Source organism: Salmo trutta, chromosome 13 (genome assembly GCF_901001165.1).
Source record: "Salmo trutta chromosome 13, fSalTru1.1, whole genome shotgun sequence".
Classification (NCBI taxonomy): domain Eukaryota; kingdom Metazoa; phylum Chordata; class Actinopteri; order Salmoniformes; family Salmonidae; genus Salmo; species Salmo trutta.
Genome location: NC_042969.1, coordinates 39253635 through 39276534, shown reverse-complemented (window position 1 = coordinate 39276534; position 22900 = coordinate 39253635). Strand labels below are relative to the sequence as shown.

General features: G+C 44.2%; 1 protein-coding gene across 1 annotated transcript in view; it reads left to right on the top strand.

Moving 5' to 3' along the window:
* Positions 1-22900, top strand: part of LOC115205764 (catenin alpha-1) — a gene marked incomplete in the record, with an annotated part of 311142 nt that overhangs the window by 235259 nt on the left and 52983 nt on the right. The window contains 4 exon segments of the mRNA XM_029772068.1: positions 5311-5511; positions 9070-9221; positions 16309-16419; positions 20194-20375. Of these exon segments, the coding sequence (XP_029627928.1) occupies positions 5311-5511; positions 9070-9221; positions 16309-16419; positions 20194-20375 (646 nt within the window).

Genomic DNA, 22900 nt, shown 5'->3' with positions numbered 1-22900 from the left:
TACGGAGCGAGAGATTCAGTGATGAGATTTCCTCTGCTTGCTTAGAAATCAATATTTCCATCCTCATCACCTGAGTTCTCTCATCATTCAATTGGTCAGCAACTTCAATAAGTTCTGCTGATTTATCATCCAACTTTGTCACTGTGTTCATTAACTGATCGTCTTTGGTCTGCAGCGCTTTGAGGAGCACCGTGTTATTTTGAGTAACATTCAACAAAACAGCATGCATGTTGTCAAGTTGAGCGCTCCTGTTTGTAGATAACTCTTCAGATTTATCTAGTTTGGCGTGGACATCATCGTATTTAGTTTTAGCTAAATCGAGTTGTTCCTGTAGCCCATGATTTTGTTGAAGAGCTTGTGCTCGTTCATCGTCATAAGTATTTGCAATTACTTTTAATTGTTCCGATTTCAAACGCAGTTCCTCGACTAGCAGAATGTTTCCATTTCCTGCTTTTGTCAATAGTTGCTCAGTTCTCTCCACCTGTGCCCTCATGTTAGCCATGTCTTGCACGTGCTTCAGCTGTGCACTGTGGTATTGGATCGATGCCAACCTTTGATGGCGATACATAAGTGCTAAAGTGGAGAGAACCGTCACAAAGCCTGTGTTTGATGGTTGATTTTGGACAGCGTTCGCAATTTCGGCTGATTTTTCACTAATGGCATAATTAGGGTTGGTATCGCTGCTGAGGTCAGAGATCAATCCTTTTATGGGTGGAGGTTCGCTAATTAGTGGAGTAGTGGTGACCACCTCCTTTGGTAGCTTGCACATTATTAGAAAAATTTAGAGGAAGAATGTAACTATTTTTTTTTTCAATGTTTGGGTTTGGAATTCATTGGAAGCTGCAAAGACAAGTTTAATCTATTTATAGATGTTGACGAACCATCAGTACTGTACCAGTAATGTGGAAGTTGGATGTGAATGAATTTGCAAAAGCAAATTGAATGAATTAATCAATGCCAATGATTAATCCTACCTGGGTAGGCTATCTGGGTATTAAACTTGAGTTAACCTGAGATTGCTTCATCCAGGTTAATCTGGGAAGTTTAAAAGTGTCTCATTTGATTGCAAGAACATTAAGGTATGTTCAACAATTTAACTTATTAAATTGAATGAGATGATAATCCGTGCCATCTCCAGTGATTGGATATCATAAGTGTAAACAGTAGATTAAATGTTGGGAACACTTCCCACTATGGTACACTTCTTCCTTGGGCCGAAGCCACATGGGATTCCCGCTGGGGCGGGATTTCTGTCAGTACTGGATTACTGAATGGGTTTTGCAAAAACCAAATTTTACTGATTGATCAATTTTAATGATAAATCAAACCTGTATAGGCTATTTGGGATTTAAACTTTAATTAACCTGAGAGGTTTATTCATCTAGGTTAATGTGGAAAAAAAAGATTACAATGTCTCATTTAGAAAACTCATCAATTTGGATAATTTTTTTTTTTAAAGATCCACTTGAGAATGTAAATCTGGCAATTTCACTTATTAGTTCAACTGAATAAGACATCGATATCCGTCTGGATATCATGAGTAACGACTTGAGTGTCACCTGACTAATTATTTGAAGGAAAGTACTGGTGACTCTCATAGGGGAGTCTGCTGGCACACGTTGAAATCAACGGAAGTACCCAGGGCAGGACTTTCGTTCCGCAAGTCGGATGAATTACAATGTGGCACAAACAAAATGGCTGTTTTCCCTTTTGTTAGTTTAGCATCTCGAGCAAGCTAATGCTACATGATGCCTGAGAAATGCTCACATAGGATTCCCTTGGCAAGGGAAAGGTTTTACTTATAACGTATTATGTTCAAAACCTTTTCGGCGATATTTGACGATGTTTTAACCGGAACTCGCGGTAAACAACAAAATGCACCGTGGTCTCCTCGCATCGAAACGCGAGAGACAGACAAAGAGATACTTATAAACTGGTCAAGCTAATCTCTCCTAAATTTCAATCGGCTGGGTCTTTGTCCTCGCTCGAGAAATTAATAATGACCTAGCCAACACGCGTCTGAAACGCGCGAGGCCGAAATAGCCCAGCGTTTGGCCAAACGCGCTATTTATCAGATAGCTTTATCAGCCCTCATACAGAACTGTATAGGGTATGCTACCCACTGACTACCTCAGAGCACAACACTGAGGCGATTCTCCAGAGCACACACGCACCAATAATTCCGATCTACAATTCCCATAATGTATATAAAATACTTGGTATATTATGTAATCTGCTTTTCAATTTTATATAGGCTGAATCAAAATGAAAGCTTCATCCTATTTTAGATGCCTCACACGGGGCACCATTATGTCGTGTCTTTGGCTATGCCGGATTAAGTGATATGACATGCTAACTTATAAAATAATTTCTCTGTAATTAATATTACCTGATTAAGCTAATCATGTAAATGTAATTAACTAGAAAGTCGGGGCACCACAGAAGAACGTTTATAGAGCTGTTATCTTCTGAATAAACTCTTAAAATACTTAGTAATATTTTACATCGATAGCAGTCAATCTTATCTTATTTTCAATCTCATCATGAAAGTTATAAATTCTTGGTTATCTTCACGAACCCTGGCTAACAAGTTGAATCAGCAATACAAAATTGGGTTTAATTATTTATTTACTAAATACCTAACTAATCACACAGAATTACAAATACACAGAATTCATATGATGTCATACAGAAAACGTCCTGGTGGACTGAGCCTGTATCATGGCTGGTTACACAAAGGAAGGGGGTTGGGCTTGAATGGAAGAGCGGGAAGATTTAGGAACACAGAAACAGCAGCTATGCTATCGTAAATAAATTATCTTATGCATTCTAAATTACCGCCCATTTGGAAAAGGAAAATGCAATAAATATTTACTCTGAGCTGCGCTTCGGTAGATTGGTCGTAGATGCTGGCCGTGGTTGGCCAACAGATCTTCCTGTTGTGTAGTGGAAGAATGTCAATGGTGGTGGTATCTTCGTCTGGTTGTTAGACTGGATCCGTCGTCCGTCCTTTCCTAGCCCACGTTAGCAGCGGCTAACTCAACGGCTAGGAAGTATCACTTCTGTAGTGAATAAGCTCAAAGTTCATACCAGTTCATACCATAGCTCACGCCGAGGTTGGCTTAGTTCTGTTCTTGATATGTGTCTGTCCTTATAACGTAGAGGCTGCAGTCCTCCCGTACTGGAACCCGGAATGTCTTTTCGTCAAAGACTTATATAGTGGAGAGGGGGAAGGAGGGGTTTCATCGTTTATAACCCCATGTCTCTTCACAGGGTTGGCCACTGATCGGCAGGGCACTTTCCCTATGAAAACCCAATTCTCTCATTTGGAAGCTAAAATTACATTTAATCTCCTAACAAACAATTTCAATATCAAACATTTCAATTGCATAACAATTCCATGTGACTCTGATAACTAGAGAGTGTATACTTTCTCCGGTACAGTTTATGTCGTCCTGCCATCAATCATAATGTCTCAGATAACAATGAACTGACATACATACTCATTACGTTATCAAGCATATTTCCAACTGGTTTTATTAACAAAAGATGGTTCCTTTCCCTATTTGTTTGATGTTCCCAGACTCTCTATATTTAACACAGGCTATTCCAGTCCTTCAGTAGGGTCAGAGAGAGAGGGGAAGGGAGAAGGTATTTATGGGGGGGTCATAAACCTTACCCACAGGCCAACGTCATGACAGTACAAAGGGGAGGGGGTCAACTGTCCTTCCTGTACCCAAAGAGGCCAACGTCATGACACTCTCGTTAATCTAACCACACTGTCCGATTTCAAAAAGGCTTTACAGCGAAAGCAAAACATTAGATTATGTCAGCAGAGTACCCAGACAGAAATAATCAGACACCCATTTTCAAGCTAGCATATAATGTCACAAAAAACAAAACCACAGCTAAATGCAGCACTAACCTTTGATGATCTTCATCAGATGACAACCCTAGGACATTGTTATACAATGCATGCATGTTTTGTTCAATCAAGTTCCAATCAACTACCATACCCCCCGCAAACCTCCGGTGAATTTACTAAATTACTCACGATAAACATTCACAAAAAACATAACAATTATTTTAAGAATTATAGATACAGAACTCCTCTATGCACTCGATACATCCAATTTTAAAATAGCTTTTCGGTGAAAGCACATTTTGCAATATTCTCAGTAGATAGCCCGGCATCACAGGGCTAGCTATTTAGACACCCAGCAAGTTTAGCCTTCACCAAACTCCGATTTACTATTAGAAAAGTTTGATTACCTTTGGTGTTCTTCGTCAGAATGCACTCCCAGGACTTCTACTTCAATAACAAATGTTGGTTTGGTCCAAAATAATCCATAGTTATATCCAAACGGCGGCGTTTTGTTCGTGCGTTCAAGACACTATCCGAAGTGTAAATAAGGGTCACGAGCATGGCGCATTTCGTGACAAAAGATTTCTAAATATTTCATTACCGTACTTCGAAGCATGTCAACCGCTGTTTAAAATCAATTTTTATGCAATTTTTCTCGTAAAAAATCGATAATATTCCGACCGGGAAAGCGTGTAAACGTACAAAGAGAGAGAAAATAAAAGCATGCGATCCTCTCGTGCACGAGCCTGAGTCTCATAGTACTGTTACTGGCCACTATCCAAACGCGCTAATGTTTTTCAGCCAGAGCCTGCAAAGCCACGATTCAGCTTTTTGCCGCCTTCTGAGATCCCATGGGAGCCGTAGGAAGTGTCACGTCACAGCAGAGATCCTCTGTAATGGATAGAGATAATCAAGAAGGGCAAGAAATGGTCAGACAGGGTACTTCCTGTACAGAATCTTCTCAGGTTTTGGCCTGCCAAATGAGTTCTGTTATACTCAGACACCATTCAAACAGTTTTAGAAACTTTGGAGTGTTTTCTATCCAAAGCTAATAATTATATGCATATTCTAGTTTCTGGGCAGGAGTAATAATCAGATTAAATAGGGTACGTTTTTTATCCGGCCGTGAAAATACTGCCCCCTAGCCATAACAGGTTAACACATCTGTCATGAAGGATGAAGATTTCCTGCTTCTGAACACCATTCCTGTTACCGCAGACGCTGCCTGTTGTAAACATCTGTGTTCTTGTTACGGGAGTGTGTAAGTCACCAAGTAAAAAAAAAAAACTCTAATCTTGTCTCGGATAAAGGGGGAGAAAGCAGGATTATTGTGGCTCGTCTGGCAGACTGTCCCCTAAAAATAGTTTCAGTAGGATTGTCTGATACCTATGGAGCAAATGTATCTATATGAATAAACGTTGGTTGATTTGTATCTTCCCTTCCAGAGAACCACATTCTGGAGGATGTGAACAAGTGTGTGATAGCGCTGCAGGAGAAGGATGTGGACGGGTTGGATCGTACGGCCGGCGCCATCCGTGGCCGTGCTGCCAGAGTGGTCCATGTGGTCACATGTGAGATGGACAACTATGAGCCTGGAGTCTACACAGAGAAGGTTCTGGAGGCCACCAAGCTACTCACTAACACAGGTAATATCTCTTTCTGTTATCACTTTTTCATTAACACTCTCCTGTCTTTCTGCTAGTCACCGACACAGGTAATATCTCTTTCTGTTATCACTTTTTCATTAACACTCTCCTCTGTCTCTCTGCTAGTCACCGACACAGGTAACAGAGTCCCTGCAGCTCTTGTATTTTCTTCATCCCTCTTCTATCCATCTAATATAGATATACCATATCTCACCGTTGGTTGTCTTTCCCTCTGTCTATACCAGTGGTACAGGTATCATAAACCAACCTCCTAATACTATTACAGATTTGACTGCTGGGTTGAGTTTCTCAATCACACAACACAGCCAGCCCCTGCTCCCTCTCCAACTCTCTCCTCTCTCTCTCACTACCTCCTCTCTCTCTCTCTCTCACTACCTCCTCTCCCTCTCTCTCACTACCTCCTCTCCCTCTCTCTCACTACCTCCTCTCCCTCTCTCTCACTACCTCCTCTCCCTCTCTCTCACCACCTCCTCTCCCTCTCTCTCACCACCTCCTCTCCCTCTCTCTCACCACCTCCTCTCCCTCTCTCTCACCACCTCCTCTCCCTCTCTCTCACCACCTCCTCTCCCTCTCTCTCACCATCTCCTCTCCCTCTCTCTCACCATCTCCTCTCCTCTCTCTCTCTCTCACTACCTCCTCTCCCATCTCTCCTGCTCTCTCCTTACCTTGCCCCCCCTCCCTTCTCTGATCCCTCCCCCTCTCACAACTTCCCATCATCCCCATCTCCCATCGTGCGACCCTCTCTTAATTCCATATTTTATTTCTGTGTAAAGCTGTCAGACAGTAAGTGTGTTGATGGACACCATGTCCATAAAGCGTTCTATAATCACTACAGCTAGCTAGGCCATTAACTATTCAATGGCCAATCTGCTTTGTTTTCTCAGGATTAAAAGGCAACCGACAATCGTTGTTTCTTTATTGGCGAGTCAGAGTTTAGCTGGCTGTGATCTAAAGAAAGAATCTCATTGATATTCATTGCAATTGTGGAGGCCTCTTGAGTGTGTGTATGGATTGGTTTTATGTAATAGCACCCTTTGATGGTCTGTCACCTTGGGGTCTGTATCAAATGGTGGATTAGAGGGGGACTGGGAACAGAGGCACCACGGCTTCAAATTAGCTCCCTGCACACACACGGCACCCTATTCCCTATATGTGATTTGACCGCCTTGATTCAGTCTTACGTAGCAAAATTAGAAATGTATTTTTTTTTTTACATTTGTTTAAAGGCAGAGACACAGAGCTACAAAATGGTATCTCATACACTACATTTGAGGAACAATGGGAAAGTAATTCTCACTTTTGAGAAAATGACCTTTGAATGTTTTGGTACACCTACTGGAGAGCTCTTTGTCTACACTCATTTAGCATTGTTCACACCCTCTTAAGCTTTAGCCCCACCCATCTCTAACGGTTGATCCGAGTGCTCTGTCTAACAACAGCAGTCAAGCCCCTCAGATTGTCAGTTGGTAAATTCAGAGCGTTTGGTTCTCGGAGATTTCAGAGAGCACACTGGACACTCTGGCCGTTGAGTAGGGTTGATCCGAGTGTTCTGACCTCACAACGGCAGTCAAGCACCCTGGCTAACGTTGGCTAGTTGGCTAGCTATTTCCAGACACATAATGAGAGAACACCCCACTCTGACCATTTTACTCCCCCTAGCAGAGCTGGTTAGGCTGTTTTCATGTTATCCAGAGTGTTGGTGACTAACTGTGCTGCTGGCGACAATTTAATTACACATTTTTGCCGACGTTTACTGACACCGGTCATATTCAACGGGTGTTGCGCGTTCGTAAATTCATCAGTTATTCTGCACTCAGGCACACTCAGACGAGAGTGCCCTGAAATGGGAGTAGATGTCCAGACTGAATTTACGAAGTCACCCAAAATGGTTACTTGCATAGTGTAGTCTTTTGTTAAGACATGTAGCTAGCTAGCTAGCTAGGTAAACAATCCCAACTCATGATGTTACTACCCTGAATGAATCTGCAGGTAGCTAACCACCCAGGTTCAATGTTAGCTAGCTAACTTTAGGCTATAACTAGCCAATCAAATGGCTCTGAGATATTAACAATAAGATCATAGACGTAAGGCTAGCGAGCCAGCCAGCTAACATTAGCTAGCCAGCTAACAGTACACTTCAATTTGAAATGAAAACGATTTAGAAATGTGTAATATCTGAAAATGTAGTTAGCTACACTTTCTTACCCGTATACATCATGGTTCAACGCTTCTCCCTCTCACGGATGACATGGTTTCTCTTAGTTTGAAGATGTAATCCGTAGACAGGTGTTTTCTCCATCTCCTTAGCCATTGTCCTCTAATTCCACTGATTTCAAAACTTGGTCCTCCAGAAAGTGGAGAGCAACACTGATGCAGTTCTACTACGTGATATCATTATTAAAAGCAGCGTTAGAAAGGATTACCTACACATACTAACCCGCTCATATTATAGACAGAAACGTGCTACATGGTAGACCAATCCAAACTCATCTCGCGGCATGTCCAGCCCACTCATTATCTCAGCCAATCATGGCTAGCGGGAAGGTTGCCAGCTTTTTCTGTGGCTAAACCAACTAGGCTCGTAATTTAACAATTGTATTTGTATTTACAGATAGCATACAAGTTTTTAAGGTGCATGTTCCAGAATGCATTTCTGCCCAAAAACTCATTTTGAGAAGAAAAAAAAGATTGTTTAAATGGCTTTCGTGTTGTGGTAGTAGTGATCCGCAACATAATACCCCTAGTTTCCTGAAACGGGTCACATGTGACCCACCACCTGGTTTGGTCGTATGCAGCAAAATTTGAAATCGTTTTTTACGTTGGATAAAAGTAGAGACTCAGAGCTAGAAAATGGTATATCATACACTACAGTTGAGGAACAATGGGAAAGTAATTCTGCTTTAAAAGTTGATAAATGTGTAACCTCACTGTTGAGAAAATAGCCCTTGAATGTTTTGGTTCACACCCTCTTAAACTTTAGCCCCACCCATCTCTTTAAGGATTCACATGTGAGGCCATCTACTAAACATAGTGAGTAGAGTTGTAAACAACCAAAGATTTCAAGACTAAAAGTGGTGAAATTAGTAGCCGTACAATAAGGAAAAACTCCAGTCTAGTCCTTGGCCTAGATTAGGTGTTAGCTATGGGCTGGGTAGCCTGTTGTTAGCTGTGGGCCGGGTAGCCTGTTGTTAGCTGTGGGCCGGGTAGCCTGTTGTTAGCTGTGGGCCGGGTAGCCTGTTGTTAGCTGTGGGCCGGGTAGCCTGTTGTTAGCTGTGGGCCGGGTAGCCTGTTGTTAGCTGTGGGCCGGGTAGCCTGTTGTTAGCTGTGGGCCGGGTAGCCTGTTGTTAGCTGTGGGCCGGGTAGCCTGTTGTTAGCTGTGGGCCGGGTAGCCTGTTGTTAGCTAGGGACTGGTTTTGGACTGCATTGTGTCAGACATGCCGTTCTGTAGCGTGGGGTTTTCTGATATTTTCACTTTTATTTGCTGTGTTCAGTCGATTCTGCTGCATTTTTATCCCTTCTTTCTCCCACCTCCACCAGTCATGCCCAGGTTCACAGAGCAGGTGGAGGCAGCGGTAGAGGCTCTGAGTGCCAACCCCACTCTCCCTGTTGACGAGAACGAGTTCATCGACGCCTCTCGTCTGGTCTACGATGGAGTCCGCGACATCCGCAAGGCCGTGCTGATGATCAGGGTGAGTGTACACACGAGACACTAGGTCGTGCACTATTTAATGAGCCCTAACTCTCCTTAACTGCACTGTTGACACGATCGTGTGAGTGTACACACTGAAGACACCAACACTACATCGACCATGCACTATTGATGAGCCTCTCCTTCACTTAAATGTCTTCATGTCTCAATCACCTATGGTCATGTCAGGGGTTTAAGTTGTAATTGAGATATTTGTACTCTTTACTCTCCTCCTTAATCCAACATTGTGAACGAGGAGAGAGGTGCGCTGTGCTCCTCATGTTTGTCTTGTCTTCTCTCTGGTCCTTTTAATCCAACATTGTGAACGAGGAGAGAGGTGCACTAAGCTCCTCATGTTAGTCTTCTCTCTGGTCTCTCCTCTCCTCCCAACTGTCAGTCGTAGATGCAGTTCTTTCATGTTTTGTACGTGCTGAGCATAGCAACGTCTAGCTTTAACATCACTCACCTTTTTTTTTTTTTTATTCAATGAAACGCTATTAACTCCTTCAAGTCCCAGACCATGTTTAGATCCTTAATGTTTATTATACAGGTATCAGTAGGGCATTTTTAATTTATATTAACACAAACATTTAGGCCAGCAGGAACAAAGTGCTGTCTGAAAGCCCTGGTGTGTGAGCCCGTTTAGTGAATTAGGCTGTGTAGTGATGCGTGAGCTCGAATAGCTGATGCTCTCTGTATCCTTTTTTTTTCATTTCATGAGTGTGTGGGGGGGGGGGGGGGGGGTCTACTAAGCAAACATATGGAATTGTTTTATGATGGTCATACCAAGGGTAATTTATCTATTTGATTTTGAATTTTAGGACGCTTTTGTATGTTAATAAATTATTTGATGGAATTGGCCTTACTTCTATTAGCCCATAGAAACCATTTAATAACTGATTCACACATGGAAAAACAGTCCCAACATTTTTAATTTGTATTCTTAAATTGGAGTGAGCAGGACAGAGGGGGAGAGACAGGGAAAAAGATGGGAGGGACAGTGGCTGATAGGGAGGAGAGAGAGAAGGAGAGCTGGAGCTCCAGTCTTGATATCCTGATTTGATTTAAGCCGTTAACACAGGGGCCCGCGGTGCTGGCTAGGGCTGTTACGGTGACCATGTTACCGCTACACCGACAGTCACTGGTCATGACCGTTATTAAAATTCCTTGTCACTATTGAGTCACTGTCATCTCTTATGCACTCAGGACATTCGCTGGTCGTACCTTAACAACCATCCATCCTAATGGCCCCGGTACTCAGGGCTCCATTGTCCCTCCATCAGGTCCTAATGGCCCGGTACTCAGGGCTCTATTGCCCCTCCATCAGGTCCTAATGGCCTGGTACTCAGGGCTCTACTGTCCCTCCATCAGGTCCTAATTGCCTGGTACTCAGGGCTCTATTGTTCCTCTAACCATTCTGACATCAATGCAAATGCAATCTAAAATCACATCAGCCCCGTAGCCGCGCAGCCCCGTAGCCCCGTAGCCGCGCAGCCCCGTAGCCGCGCAGCCCCGTAGGCGCTTCACATGCACAGTTGCTCCGTAATGGAAAAAATATCCTTTCTATTTTATTCAGCTAAGATGAATTATATTCTTCTTTACTATAAAATAATGGCACAGTACTAGAAGCATTTCTTGTCTGCTAAATAAACAAGCCTACAGTCTATATCATGGAGCATAGCCAGATAACATACAGTATCTAGTCTGCTAAATGAACAAGCCTATAGTCTAGTCTATATCATAGCCAGATAACATACAGTATCTAGTCAGATAAATGAACAAGCCTACAGTCTATAGCATAGCCAGATAACATACAGTATCTAGTCAGCTAAATGAACAAGCCTACAGTCTATATCATAGCCAGATAACATACAGTATCTAGTCAGCTAAATGAACAAGCCTACAGTCTATAGCATAGCCAGATAACATACAGTATCTAGTCAGCTAAATGAACAAGCCTACAGTCTATATCATGGAGCATAGCCAGATAACATACAGTATCTAGTCAGCTAAATGAACAAGCCTGCAGTCTATAGCATAGCCAAATAACATTTACATTTTAGTCATTTAGCAGACGCTCTTATCCAGAGCGACTTACAGTAGTGAATGCATACATTTCATACATTTCATTTCATGCATTTTTGTTGTTGTACTGGCCCCCCGTGGGAATCGAACCCACAACCCTGGCGTTGCACACACCATGCTCTACCAACTGAGCCACAGTCTAGTCTGCTAAATGAACAAGCCTACAGCCTATATCATAGCCAGATAACATACAGTATCTAGTCTGCTAAATGAACACGCCTATAGCATAGCCAGATAACATACAGTATCTAGTCTGCTAAATTAACAAGCCTATAGTCTATAGCATAGCCACATAACATACAGTATCTAGTCTGCTAAATGAACAAGCCTACAGTCTATATCATGGAGCATAGCCAGATAACATACAGTATCTAGTCTGCTAAATGAACAAGCCTACATCATAGCCAGATAACATACAGTAGGCCAACTCATATTCTGTTCTTCTGAAATACATTTTCTTCATATCATAATGTTTGTTAAGACCAGGCTAAAATAAATCAGGTATTTATTGTGATGGTGTGTATTGAAGTGATCTATTGACTTTTTTAATGTAGATGTTCCAAAGGCACATCAGCGGCTTGAAGGCCTGGAGATGCTAAACTTGTTTGTTATTTAATAACGTCCCTAACTGGGGATTGTACCGTGTGTGTCTAGTCCGCGGATTGATGAGAAGCCTAGTTACTCATGAGTCTACTGTCTGGTTGTTGACCCATCAAACACCCCGCCTTTCATCTAGCAGAAGAACACTGGTGGTGTAGACTGCTCTGATCAGAGGTTTAGTCCTCACCACAGGGTCCTCTGGGATTTGACTGGAGCAGAAACACACTCAGACGATGCACACAGACACACACAAACCAGGGTTTCCTCTGCAATTGAAAGCCTAGGGCCGTCCACCTTAGCATTTTTTGGGGGCTGCATAAGTCCAAACAGTGAAAAAATACAATTTATTCTCCCAAGCATTAATAAAAAATGTTAAATTATTTGATACCTATTTTTTTTATTAATGACTGGGAGAATTGAAAATGACAAAAACAATGAATTTAGCTATATTGATTTTGTTTGAGTAAATTAACACAGCATTACCCATGGAGAAATGTGGAGGATTGGGAATTTAATTTGGTCCAAATGTGAAAAGTGTGGAGGATTGGGAATTTAATTTGGTCCAAATGTGAAAAGTGTGGAGGATTGGGAATTTAATTTGGTCCAAATGTGGAGGACAATTGCAGGATATTGGCTTAAAAATGTTTATTTTTTTATTTATTTTTTGGGGTTTGTTTTTTAAAATCTACACCGCCGAGATGAGGCCAACTGTGCCCACTGCCGCCCACCACCTAAGGCTCTTTTTGATCTGGAAAAAACCCTTACGACCACACCACATGTACTCTGCTACACTCTGACCTGGACTGTTGGTTTAGATTTGTCCTGTAACAGTGTGTTATTAAGACCAAAGGTTTCATGTCTGACTCACACAGTCCCACAGAACATGAAAGACCAAATCAGACATACTGAACTCTGTCACTCTCTGAAACAACAGTTCCAAAGGTCACACACACACACACACACACACACACACACACACACACACACACACACACACAAAGCCCAGTCAGTGGCTCCTCAATGTTACCAGAGAGATTTGTGGGTCCGGGGCTATGTAAGTGGAGCTACTACCAGGCAGCTCCAGTCCGTGTCGTTCATAGCCCGCGGCCAATGTCTCCTGCCTGGGGTGTCTGACAGGCCCCATCCTGACCACCCGCTGGGTATAATATGTCACTGGACTGGTAGAGAGGGAGGAAGAGGAACATTCCAGTGACTGACGGGCTCAGAGGGAGCCGTTACAGTAGGCAGAAGGAGAGAGGATCAGTCAGGGTTACCTGGACATTTACAGTAGCTACTCTCTCCTCTGTAGCCCAGGGCCTTTCTGGAAGCAGCACAGGGTAAAGATAGGATCTCACATCTCCTTGTATGTCAGTGTAGGAGTTAATCTACTTGTCTACTGTCAGGAGGTGGATTCAACCGTCAAAAAGAAATTAAGGCTATCATTGGTTGACCATCACTGTCAATTAACGTGGGTGGTCTTGTCTGTTCTCCCGGTCCCACTAGTGTGGAGGACATTTCATCTAAACACTTACAAGATGAGGTTTAGACTTTTAACTAGGTCATGCCTGTGGTGTGTGTGTGTGTGGTAGCCCTCCGACATGCTCAGATAGATGGACTCACTCCTCTAGTGAACAGACATCTCTATATATTCCACGGTGAGTGGGATGGTGGGTTCGAGGTGAGACCTTGATATTCCACGGTGAGTGGGATGGTGGGTTCGAGGTGAGACCTTGATATTCCACGGTGAGTGGGATGGTGGGTTTGAAGTGAGACCTTGATATTCCACGGTGAGTGGGATGGTGGGTTCGAGGTGAGACCTTGATATTCCACGGTGAGTGGGATGGTGGGTTTGAAGTGAGACCTTGATATTCCACGGTGAGTGGGATGGTGGGTTCGAGGTGAGACCTTGATATTCCACGGTGAGTGGGATGGTGGGTTTGAAGTGAGACCTTGATATTCCACGGTGAGTGGGATGGTGGGTTCGAGGTGAGACCTTGATATTCCACGGTGAGTGGGTTCGAGGTGAGACCTTGATATTCCACGGTGAGTGGGTTCGAGGTGAGACCTTGATATTCCACGGTGAGTGGGATGGTGGGTTCGAGGTGAGACCTTGATATTCCGCGGTGAGTGGGGAGGTGAGACCTTGATATTCCACGGTGAGTGGGGAGGTGAGACCTTGATATTCCACGGTGAGTGGGGAGGTGAGACCTTGATATTCCACGGTGAGTGGGGAGGTGGGTCGAGGTGAGACCTTGTGATATTTTTTTGACTTTGGGGGATCTGAGTCATTACCTATGGAAGATATAGAGACAGACTGATAAGGGATGTGTGTAGACAGTTGGATAAGCATGAAGTGAGTTACAGCACCGGAGAGAGAATGCACCCTTATCACATTCCCGTTCTTTCCTTTCCTCTCTTTCCTCCATATCACAACCACTAAATGGATTTTCTTGTCTGTCAGTTTTCCCTTAAAGCAAGGCCTTGCTAACTTCATGTCAGCCATACTAACACAGGAAAAGAGATGTCTGTTACATGCTTGGCGTTCAGGGAAGGGAGAGATGTCTGTTACATGCTTGGCGTTCAGGGAAGGGAGAGATGTCTGTTACATGCTTGGCGTTCAGGGAAGGGAGAGATGTCTGTTACATGCTTGGCGTTCAGGGAAGGGAGAGATGTCTGTTACATGCTTGGCGTTCAGGGAAGGGAGAGATGTCTGTTACATGCTTGGCGTTCAGGGAAGGGAGAGATGTCTGTTACATGCTTGGCGTTCAGGGAAGGGAGAGATGTCTGTTACATGCTTGGCGTTCAGGGAAGGGAGAGATGTCTGTTACATGCTTGGCGTTCAGGGAAGGGAGAGATGTCTGTTACATGCTTGGCGTTCAGGGAAGGGAGAGATGTCTGTTACATGACTAGTGTTCAGGCCAGGGCTGTGGACAAGGAAAAAGGTTTGGAGGATTACAATCAATATCATAATTATGCCACTTAGCCGCAGCTTTTACCCAAAAGCCACTTAAAGCCCAAATAAAAAAAAAGTGTTTTTGTTTTGGTGCGTGTGAACACAATGGAAATGGAAGGCGCAGGAATCAATGAGAGAAAACAGTGTGTCAGCTGCGTCGTAGTGTATTTTTCTTGCGTTTGCGCGCGGAGCTGGTGGAAATATGACGATGAATTGCGTGGGTCGTTTGTAGGAGAGGAATTATGACCTTTATGCCAAGTATACTAAAGATAGAGTTTAAAATGTATTGGGCTGGAAGCTAAGGTTTATCAGTCAAATAGGATACATTTGTGAAAACATTGTGCCTACCTGTGTTGATTTATCATCACAGGAATATAGTCTAGACAAGCTACGACTGGGAAACTACACCAACTCCCATTTCAAGAGAGAATACTGTTTTGTAGAAAGAACTAGACTAGCTTAAATTCTTTAAACTGCTCGCGTGTACTAGCTACAACTGTCCTCACGTTCGTGAGTTAACGGTTTAGAGCAGGCAGGTACGGTGGCTCCCGTAGGACATAAGGTGAGTCAACAGGAACACAACAATAATTAACACGGGCTACATAGTGAACATAACCAATACAACTGTTTGTGAATTGACACTCTCTACTCTCGCACGTAAATTGTTCCTCCGTGTGAAGACACTTTATGTGCATGTAACACAGGCATAGGCAACGACACATGCATACACACACATAACATACGCACTAGACACACACGTACACATGGATTTTGCATTGTAGATATGTGGTAGGGGAGTATGGGCCTGAGGGCGCACACTTAGTGTTTTGTGAATTCTGTAATGAATGTATTGTAATGTTTTTCAAATTGTATAACTGCCTTAATTCTGCCGGACCCCAGGAAGACTAGCTGCTCCCTTTGCCAGGAACTAATGGGGGATCCATAATAAATACAAATACAAATGTGATCCCTGAGGGAATTGAACCCATGACCTTGCTAGTTCTACCCTCTTACCAAATCTCACCCACCAAGCCACACATCCAGGATGCCACCATGCAGGGTGTTGTCTGTAGTGTTCTTCGCTAGAAACCTCTACCTCTCTCCCACCACCACCTCTAATGATGCCGGGTGATGGTCTGATTTGACATATTTTACTCCTGATATGTTGCATACTTTCCGCCTAGCTTCATTTTCCCTCTGAAAATGCAAAGGACAGGACATTACACTTCATTTACTAATTAATTTAGCGTGGCAGGCTGCTGTGGAGGACAGGAAGGAGACTTTCCTCTGTTGTTGCTGTAGCTGGCAGCACCGGGGCATTTGTCATACATCATGCTGCTCTAACAGCTCTCTACCACACACACTTCTTCTTTCTAATTTGGTTTTCCTTTTCCCTCCTCATTCCACATCTCCCTGTTCATTTCCTCCCCTTCTCTCTCCTCTCCTGTAGACTCCTGAAGAGCTGGATGACTCTGACTTTGAGACGGAGGACTTTGATGTTCGCAGCAGGACCAGCGTGCAGACGGAAGATGACCAGCTTATTGCAGGCCAGAGTGCCAGGGTGAGTCCACACACACACACACACACCCCTCTCTTCCTCCACCCCCTCTACAGGCCGTCCCAGTGGGTAATACACCTTGTTCACGCCAGGACTCCCTCGACCCCCTCACAGATACTCTGGACTTTCCATTCAGACATGGTTATCTAGACTCCCCCCCTCCCTCTCACATACTAGCTACCAGGCCAGATCTGGCAACATGTAAGACCAAGGGGAAGGGATAGGGAGTGAATCAGGACCGGCTATGATAGTCTGGAATCCCATGCATATGCACACTGGTAATGCTCTGATATTTAATGAGCTCCTCTCACCTCACTAGCTCCCACTCCACTGTAAACCCAGTAGAAGTATCCATACCATTTACAGGAAGATCTTTTCGAAATCCTTTGTTTACTATCCTTGACTCACTATGTAAACTCCCATACATTTCCAGGAAGGGAAGTATACTTGAGTTAAAACAGAGTAGTTTAAATCTGGGTTTAATGTTTCTGTGTTATGGTGTAGTAGCCACTTGAAAGCCCAATGTCCAGGTTACTGGTTTAGGTCCCAATCTATTTAACATGGAACCCATAACAGAGGCTCATAAACCAGAGTTTTTCAATCAGAATATTAGTTAGTGACTATGCCGTCTAGCCAATTCAACTGGATTAGTTAATGAATTGTGTATTTAGTTTGGAGCAGCGTGAATGCTATGACAAATCACTGTGGACATTGGTGGTCCCAAATGGCCAAAAGTAGTACACTATCCACTATACAGTGTATTCAGACCCCTTCACTTTTTCCAAATTTTGTTACGTTACAGGCTTGTTCTAAAATGGATTGAATAATAGTTTTTCCTCATCAATCTAAACACACTACCCCATAATGACAATGCGAAAACACCTTTTTGACATAAGTATTCAGACCCTTTGCTATGAGACTCAATTGAGCTCAGGTGCATCCTGTTTCCATTGATCATTCTTGAGATGTTTCTACAACTTGATTGGAGTCCACCTGTGGTAACCATCTCTGCAGCACTCCACCAATCAGAGTCCTAAAGGACTCTCAGACCATGAGAAACAAGATTCTCCTGTCTGATGAAACCAAGATTGAATTCTTTGGCTTGAATACCAAACGTCACGTCTGGAGGAAACCTGGCACCATGCCTACGGAGAAAAATGGTGGTGGCAGCATCATGCTGTAGGGATGTTTTTCAGTGGCAGGGACTGGGAGACTAGTCAGGATCAAGATCAAGGGAAAGATGAGTGGAGCAAAGTACAGAGATCCTTGATGAAAACCTGTTCCAGAGCGCTCAGGATCTCAGACTGGAGTGAAGGTTCACCTTCCAACAGGACAACGACCGTACTGTAAGCACACATCCAAGACATCGCAGGAGTGGCTTCAGGACAAGTCTCTGAATATCATTGAGTGGCCCAGCCAGAGCCCGGACTTGAACCCCATCGAACATCTCTGGAGAGACCTGAAAATATCTGTGCAGCAACGCTCCCTATCCAACCTGACAGAGCATGAGAGGATCTGCAGAGAAGAATGGGAGAAACTCCCCAAATACAGGTGTGCCAAGCTTGTAGCGTCATACCCAAGAAGACTCGAGGCTGTAATCGCTGCCAAAGGTGCTTCAATGAAGTACTGAGTAAAGGGTCTGAATACTTATGTAAATGTATTACATCGTTTCCGAAGTGTGTGTGTGAGTTCCGTTTGGAATGCCGGCACTAGTTGGGTTCCGTTTGGAATGCCGGCACGAGCTTGGTTCCGTTTGGAATGCCGGCACGAGCTGGGTTCCGTTTGGAATGCCGGCACGAGCTGGGTTCTGTTTCTCTATTATATTAGAGTTCTGTAATGTTTCCAGCCTGGCTAGTGACTGCATTCATGATATTATGATTTCTTTAACAATATATTGTAAATGCTGTAGATATCATGGCCCCTCTTCTCTCCATGTTTGCATTACCTATACTCTGTCCTGTTTCTCAAATCTTATCCTATTTCTTATATATTGCGCTAACCATAGGGCTCTGGTCAAAAGTAGTGCACTTCATAGGGAATAGGGTGCCATTTGGGACACTCACCTGTTCTGAGTTGTGTTGGAAGGAAATGAAGAGCACTCCAGTTTAACACTGTTCACAACCTCAACCACTGCCCTACCACCCACAGAGTACACCCACATCACCCAGAGAGAAGGCCTACAGAGTACACCCACATCACCCAGAGAGAAGGCCTACAGAGTACACCCACATCACCCAGAGAGAAGGCCTACAGAGTACACCCACATCACCCAGAGAGAAGGCCTACAGAGTACACCCACATCACCCAGAGAGAAGGCCTACAGAGTACACCCACATCACCCAGAGAGAAGGCCTACAGAGTACACCCACATCACCCAGAGAGAAGGCCTACAGAGTACACCCACATCACCCAGAGAGAAGGCCCACAGAGTACACCCACATCACCCAGAGAGAAGGCCCACAGAGTACACCCACATCACCCAGAGAGAAGGCCCACAGAGTACACCCACATCACCCAGAGAGTACGCCCACATCACCCAGAGAGAAGGCCTAAACTACACCCACATCACCCAGAGAGAAGGACCTAGAGACTACACATCTTGCACAGACACACTCTCTTTAAATATTCCCTCTGTTGCCTTGGTAATGGGTGTATTAATATATCCATTCATTGGCCAAATGAGGGGGCTACATTGGTGAGAAATATGTTAGTCGGTGTGGAAGCACGGCGTGACCTCATTAGCCCTCTTGTTATGCATCGGTAATGTACACCGTTCTGATTTCCAACTGAACTACAATCATTCTATTGTGTTTTCTATCAGGTCTTCTTGTTTAGTTGCAAGGTTTCTCCACAAAGTGTTTTTGGAGCAAACCTAAGAGGCGTCTTCAGTTGATCTAAGCCTTAGGAATGAAAACAAGGAAATTCATTCAAGAGCATTAGGACTTGACCAAAAGGCCATATTTATAAAAACTTAAAGTAATGGCGATTTTGGTATGTGCCTGACAGTGTTTTCTTCTCCAAGCTAAAGCGAAGGCATTAGGTCTGGGAGCTAATGCGAGTCGTCCTGGTCTCTTTTAAGGTAATGTCACTCATCACATGAGTTCAGAGGCTCATATGTACAGTTGAAGTCGGAAGTTAACATACACCTTAGGCAAATACATTTAAACTCAGTTTGTCCACAATTCCTGACATTTAATCCTAGTAAAAATTCATTGTCTTAGGTCAGTTAGGATCACCACTTTATTTTAAGAATGTGAAATGTCAGAATTATAGTAGAGAGAATGATTTATTTCAGCTTTTATTTCTTTCATCACATTCCCAGTGGGTCAGAAGTTTACATACACTCAATTAGTATTTGATAGCATTGCCTTTAAATTGTTTAACTTGGGTCAAATGTTTTGGGTAGCCTTCCACAAGCTTCCCGCAATTAAGTTGGGTGAACTTTGGCCCATTCCTCCTGACAGAGCTGGTGTAACTTAGTAATAGTGACCAGTAGCAGGATAAATAGATTGATACTAATGATAATATATACATGTCAACAACAGTACTAGTGACCAGTTTGTTGTACAGTAGTGTGTAGTGGCGTGTATTGAACGGTAGTGGTGTGTATTGTAGTGTCCTGGTATTTCCAGTGTAACTCTCTCTCGCCATACCCAGGCATTTATGGCCCAGTGTAATGTTTTATACTCATCTCATCTCTCTCCTTCATCTCTCCTCTACCAGGCTATAACAGCTTGGTGTACTGTTCTATAACTCTCTCCTCTCCTCCTCTACCAGGCTATCATGGCCCAGCTGCCCCAGGAGCAGAAGGCTAAGATCGCTGAGCAGGTGGCCAGTTTCCAGGAGGAGAAGAGCAAGCTGGACGCTGAGGTGTCCAAGTGGGACGACTCCGGCAACGACATCATCGTCCTGGCCAAACAGATGTGTATGATCATGATGGAGATGACGGACTTCACCAGGTATGGAGGGGGGCGGGTGGGCAGAGGGGTGGATGTGTGTTTCTTCCCCACCATTGTCATCAGAAGACTCTACAATTTCTGGTTCAATGAAAATGTTTTTACCTAAATCAGGGATTGTCTGATTCATTTTCACAGTCAGTATGGCACAATCATCCTGCAGAAAGTAGTCCATCACAACGTTTTCCCACTGAGCTTTGTTGATAGCTCTATTAACTTCAGGACAGCGATGTTGAGAGCAGTAGCGCAAATTTTTCAGTTCTTCATTATCTTTTTAAATAAAAAGCCGCGGTAGATAGGATTATCCACACGTACTTAGCAGATCATGTTCTTTAAAGAAGCATGCTACATGGCAGAACAATCTGAACTCCTCTCTCGGCATGTCCAGCCCACTCATTATCTCTGCCAATCATGTCTAACGGGAAGTTTCCTGTAGGTTTCCGTGGCTAAACCAACTGGGCTCGTTATTTTAACAATTTTATTCGTATTTACAGATGTTATATAAGTTTAAGGCACATGGAAGTTCACATTTTTCATAAGGCATTTCTGCCCCAAAAAGTATTTTTTTTAATGAAAAGTAAAATGTTGAAATGGCTCTCCTATGAAGTAGTGACGGGCGACATAAGCCTAGTTCCCTGAAACGGGTCACATTAGTAAGATGGTCTCTGTCCTGACTGGGGAGGCCAGCAGCTGTCCTCTAGTAAATGTGACACACAGACAAGACCGTAGGCTCTATGGCACATCACCTGAGTGCCCTGGCCGGCCATCTGCTCAGTCAAACGTGTGTGTCGGGAGGTGCGTGTGCGTGTGTCGGGAAGGGTGTGCGTGTGGTCTTTTGCCTGCAAGTAGAGGTGTGTGTGTGTGTGTGTGTGTGTGTGTGTGTGTGTGTGTGGGCCTTCCTCTATGTATTTTAAAGTGAATCAGTCAGGAGACATTATGCCTGGAGGTAATGACAGAGCAAAGCTCTGCCTGCCTGTCTCTCAACTTCCAACTCTTTAAAGGAGTTTCTCCAGTCAGATCTTGCCTAACACTGCAGTCACCCTGTAAGCACCAGCCTTGAAGACAGGGTTTACTCTACAAGCCAAGGCATTGTCCTTAGCTAAACAGCATAAGCACTGAACATGAAGTTGCGTGAGATTAAATTGCACGAAAACAGAGGACACCGAAAGGAGTATAAGTCCACTTAGACTGCCTTCCTCCGTCCCAAGCCCAGCAGCTCCGTCCCAAGCCCAGCCTTCCTCCGTCCCAAGCCCAGCCTTCCTCCGTCCCAAGCCCAGCCTTCCTCCGTCCCAAGCCCAGCCTTCCTCCGTCCCAAGCCCAGCCTTCCTCCGTCCCAAGCCCAGCCTTCCTCCGTCCCAAGCCCAGCCTTCCACTCTCTTCAGGTCAGGCTGATGAGCCAGCCTTTGATCAAATGCTTAGCATCGTCCAGCTTCAAACCTACCACTTGTGATCCATGTCCCCCTGAAGGATCCTAATGCCAGGCAGCGGTTCCCCTCCCAGACCTATTGTTCTGCATGCTAATGTCATGCTAATACATGCAAATGAAGCGCCACTCTCACGTCTCCTACCCTGCTACGCTAGCCCTGCTATGCTAGCCCTGCCGTAAAAACAACATGCATGTCTAATGATTAAAACACAACATATCTGTTCTGATGTAGATTTTAAGAAGTGGTATTATAAAGTCTTGAAGATGGTATTACATTTTAACCATCAGGGGCTTGGCGCTGTCTTCTTCTAGTCTTTACAGTGGAAAGGCCCAAGGGATTTCATTTCAACAAAACTCACCAATAATGTTGTGTAGATATCTAAACAGGAGAATGTTTAGAATAAGCTGGGGAATTCTAGTCAGAATTAATCTACACTTATAAATATGTAAATATTTCTGTCTAGGAAAGTGGTTGTGTGACTGTCTCTGTGTTATGGCTCCAACACCATGTCACCTGCAGCAGAGGGCAAGAGAGGGAGGCAGAAAGAAGGAAGGTCAGCGAAGAACTAATTCAGTCCACGCCCAAGTGATTGATCCTTAACCTTGTGCCCGGGCAGGCAGCACAAGCAAGGTTAGATCAGTGAGGAGGAAATTGACTTGGGCTTTTCCGCCTGCCTGCCTGTCTGTCATACTATCTCTCTCTACACCGCCTGGTGTTTGACTGACTGACTGACTTAGTGCCTGGGGGTGCCACCCACTCTGCTCTCTACACCGCCTGGTTACTGACTGTTACTGCCTGGTGGTGCCACCAACTCTGCTCTCTACACCGCCTGGTGTTTGACTGACTAGCCCAGTGTGTGTGAATATGGTGGTAGAGGTGAGGACTAGCCCAGTGTCTGAATATGGTGGTAGAGGTGAGGACTAGCCCAGTGTACCAGGGTGAATATGGTGGTAGAGGTGAGGACTAGCCCAGTGGGTGAATATGGTGGTAGAGGTGAAGACTAGCCCAGTGGGTGAATATGGTGGTAGAGGTGAGGACTAGCCCAGTGGGTGAATATGGTGGTAGAGCTGAGGACTAGCCCAGTGGGTGAATATGGTGGTA